General features: G+C 33.0%; 1 protein-coding gene across 1 annotated transcript in view; it reads right to left on the bottom strand.

Annotated features, from left to right (window-relative positions):
- Positions 1-4111, bottom strand: part of LOC101507447 (uncharacterized) — a 6357-nt gene extending 2246 nt beyond the window's left edge. Inside the window, exons 1-11 of the mRNA XM_073365341.1 lie at positions 3590-4111; positions 3355-3467; positions 3030-3086; positions 2830-2925; positions 2652-2722; positions 1783-1825; positions 876-956; positions 739-798; positions 463-513; positions 126-223; positions 1-35 (exon numbers count right to left, since the gene is read on the bottom strand). Of these exons, the coding sequence (XP_073221442.1) occupies positions 1-35; positions 126-223; positions 463-513; positions 739-798; positions 876-956; positions 1783-1825; positions 2652-2722; positions 2830-2925; positions 3030-3086; positions 3355-3467; positions 3590-3941 (1057 nt within the window). The 5' untranslated portion in view covers positions 3942-4111. The remainder of the gene's footprint in view (positions 36-125; positions 224-462; positions 514-738; positions 799-875; positions 957-1782; positions 1826-2651; positions 2723-2829; positions 2926-3029; positions 3087-3354; positions 3468-3589) is intronic.
- Positions 4112-4460: the final 349 nt, after the last annotated feature.

Below are 4460 nucleotides of genomic sequence, written 5' to 3'. Positions count from 1 at the left end.
TGCCGAGAAGACTGGGTCGTGCTTTGTTGTAAAACCTGAGAGAAGAATGAGAAAAATCAATAACTTTTCAATTATACAGAATAATTAAGAATCACATTTCTTTGCAAATATATTCAATGCCTTACCCTCTACTACTCTTTAGGAAGAAGGTTCCTGCTCCATTACAAGACACACCAACATCTGAGGTATTCAATTTACGTCCATAAAAATCGAAAAAGTGTACCTAATTTCCAAAAGAAAAATAACAAACACATTAGCAAAAACAATGTATATATATATATATACACAAATATTACTTTACCCAAATAGGAGACATCCAATTTTGATATGTACGCATTTTCTCTTTTTAAACCATTAAAATAATAAAAACAATATAACATGCCAATCATGGACTCTTAAGAGTCTAAGCTACATGGAACTTAAGAAACAAATATGTAAAACTGTTGTTCAGAAGATACGCACCAAAAGGACCCCTAAGTTGTGCTCGGCAGAAGTTTGGCTCTGACGAACATTCTGAAGCATATAATGGTCACAAAATTAGAGATTTCATAGGTGAAAAAAGTGTGATGCACTTTATGCAATGCCAATGGCAAATATTATAGCACATTAGAAAAAGAAAAAGTGAATTATATGATCCATTTTTGTTGATATGTAGATGGATCATATGTAGAATAGGGAATGATGAAGCCTGGCAACTAAATAAAGTGAACTGCATAAACACATTTAAGAATCACTTACCCGTAACACTGCCATCAGCATGGTAAGGAGAGCATAAGAACCAATCCCACCTGAATATACCTGCATACTTTACAAGAATCTTCCTTTAGACAGACAGGAGCCGAGATAATTGCAAAAAATGTAAGAAAAACTCATACCTCATTCAGTTCTCTTTGTTGTAAAAATACTTTCAATATCAAACACAACGGCCGTAGTGGTGGACAATTAGCCACTGCTTCCTGCAAATTCAATGGTTCAACCATGAAGAAGAATATACATAAAGTCCAATCCAACAGTGAATTCTCATGAGATTATGTTTTGTTGTTTACTTTTTTATTTATTCAAAAAAAATGGGTAACATACTAACCACTAGGGAGCTCACATTCAAGACTTGAAAACAAAAATAATAGAATATTGAATGAAGCAATTCAAATACCACATAAGCTAGTAATTTGATCCTACCAGGGGAAAAGGATGAAACAGTGGGGTTATTATATGCTTCCAAGATGTTGTATTTACTTATGTAATTAAAGATCAACTTGGTATCACCTCAATCAATATGACACGGTTCATAATATAACTTAAACCACGTATCTGTGTAAGAACTTCATACAAACATTTGCTTCCATTATTTATTTACTAGAGAATTTCAAACAAACATTTTCATACAAATCTATGTATTAGAATTAGAATTTCATACAATCACTTCAATTTTTTATTTACAGGGAAATTTCAACAATTCCTAAATAGTTTGTAAGAAGGTCAAAAAGTATATATTACTTTTCATTCACGCACTTCTAAAAGCAAAATTTAAAATTAGAAAATGCATCTTGAAACTATGTAGTGGAAAGAGTAGTGCTATTTGGTATGACTGATTTGCACAAGAAAGGGAAGAAAGCATAAAAATAGGGGTTTGGACTTATAAGCAATCGGCTGACCATACATGCGAGAGTGGGTAGTTATTATTTATAAGTGTTAGATGTTGCCACATATTATTCTTCTCTTTCTTGCAAACATCTCTAGTAACAATCAGCATTTCCCGTAGTGGAAATAATAAAAACAAACCTGAATATACTCAGCAGCCTTGGGTCCATTCTCTATGTCAAAACTGTGGGAGAAAAACATATTTCCGCAATGGATCAGTGATATTAAGTTTTTGAAAAAGAAAACAAAAAATCATAATACTGAAATTGGTTAAAATGGTTTATATGCACACAATTTTGAGCAAGAATCGTAGAATACAATAGTCCAATATAGAGACATGTGATGTGACAACCATGCATCAAGTATTAGTAAACAAAGAATAATGTAATTGTAACTTGTCAGAATTGGTAATGACCGCTAACGTTAAAAATTAATGGTATGGAAATAAATAGTGTGATTATGTTAATATAACCTAGGTCGTATAAGCATTTACCTACATGAAAAGAAAATTAAATGCTGGACAAAGAAAAAAAAAATGGCATCCAAATGGAAATATAAAAAACACAGTATATTAAGCAGAATTTTGATGTACACCAATGAAAAATTAACAAACAAGAAGCATAAAAAAACTTCATATGGTGCCACATTATATACCATGTCAAAGAAATTCTCCCACGATCTATATAGCATATTGTATTGCAAAATAGCCCCATTCCCCAAAACGCGGACGACAAAATAAAAGCAATCATAAATTTTCCAGAAGTTTTAACTAGGAGTTTATGCAAATATATGGAAAATCATAAAAATTTCAACAAAGAGGTGCAAGTTAAATCACTCAAAAAACATAAAACATCTAATAGCATATACAATAACCTGACCAGTAAGCTATTAATGATGACACACGAACATTATTAATGATGACATATAACAATCAAGAAGAAAAAAAAGTTAAACAACAAATCTAGCAATCCAAAATCAAAGAGGAGAGAATGTTGAGACTGTTGTCGAACCTTATATCGAAGGAAAGACTGCTCGTCTTTTCAACGAATTTAATAATTGGCACACGAGCCTTTCCAATAACCTAAGAAAGATTCACAAACAAAACACAAGACACTTTAAATTTCACATAACACTTTTTATGGGCAACTAAAAGTCTAAAACACTGATATTTGAGCAACCAAACCAGACCTGTATCTTTTTAGCCATGCTCCTTTGAGACAATGCTCTAGAAATTGCATTCAAACCAATCTGCGGATTTGGTAAGCCTGATCTCAAAATCACAACCTGCAGTCAATAGATTTGATAGTAGCGTATCTATTCAGTCAACCATTACCAACCACATGTACTCGTTCATATAAAAGGTTGAGCTCAGCATCAGGATAACTTACATCGATATCACTAGTTGGAAGATACAACCCTGTCCTGAAAGACCCAAAAACTTCAACCTAAAAGGAACAAAATCACATATTGATTGAAACATAAAAATCTTGGGGAAAAAAAGGATAAAGGGATATGCAATAGGGCCCTGTTTGGATTAACTTATTTGAATCTATCTATTTACATAAGCACTAGTGTGACTCTTTGGAAAAGCTTCTCAAAACAGCTTATGGCATGTTCACTATTATATGATTAGCTGCTTATGCTATAAATGCTTAATCAAGCCCTTTATCCGAACAGGGTCTTAACTAAATGATAATTGGTAACAAACAATACCTGGCAGTGAGGCCATATATGTTTTATAACAGCAAACACAGATTCTATTGCCGTGTCACGTTTAGCTTTCTCTTCAGGAGTAGGTGACAAAAATTCACAAAAATCCACTATCTCTGCACACAAAACATCAAAGTATAATTTTTATTAGAAAAATATAAAAATAAAAATAAAAAAGGTTTCAGCTAAACACGCATGCACCAAAACAAAACCCAATGGGTTCAGTTCAGTTCAGTACCTTTATGGAGCTGAAGCATGGGGCTTCTGAATTTACAATTCCCACGAAACCAACCGCTCTCTAACGTCGGCTCAGGCGCAAGAGCTGGCGTCTTCGGCTCAGCCGGCGTGACAGGCTCGGGGATGGGGTCTTCGGCTTCGCCTTCGTCAGCGACATCGAGGGAGAAGAAATCAGGGGCGGTGGAATAAACGGAATCGCATTGGGGTGTGTCGAGAGAAATTACGTTGCGAAAAACGGAGCATTGATCGTGGTTGTCAGAATCTGGGAAATCGTCGGCGGTGAGTGAAAGTGGAGTGGTAGTGGTGTAGACGATGGTTTCCGGAATCGGCAGATTCTCTTGCTGAACCTCCATTGAAAAGCAAGGAGGTGGAGAAGTAGAAGAGTGGAGAAGGTTTATGAAATTGGTGGGATTTTAAATTAGGGTTTATGTTGTGGCGCGGTGGCGCAATCTAAGGTTATGTTATGTTATCAGAATCACAGTTAATCGGCTACAGAGGATAACTGGTTCCGAATAATAATAATAATACAGTAACATATCTATGTGGTTACTATATCTTTTTTCTGGCGATGGTTAAAGAAAATCTATAAAAATTCACTTTTAAAAAAAAGTTTTAACGACTAATAAAATAGGAATTGATTACGAATAGAAAATATTTGATTCTAATTTTTTTTAATATTTATTAGTAATAAAAATTTATTTCCTATTTTTTAATATATTAATTGTAAATATTTTTTATTTATTTTATTTTTTATGTATTAATTATAAATATTTATCCAGTATTTTTAAATGTTTATCAAAGATAAATATATATTTCATGATTTTTTTACTATTAATAAATATTTGTTCGGTATTATTTTATATTTATTATTA

The sequence above is a fragment of the Cicer arietinum genome, chromosome 1, assembly GCF_000331145.2.
Source record: "Cicer arietinum cultivar CDC Frontier isolate Library 1 chromosome 1, Cicar.CDCFrontier_v2.0, whole genome shotgun sequence".
Taxonomy (NCBI): domain Eukaryota; kingdom Viridiplantae; phylum Streptophyta; class Magnoliopsida; order Fabales; family Fabaceae; genus Cicer; species Cicer arietinum.
This window is presented reverse-complemented; position numbering and strand designations above follow the sequence as displayed.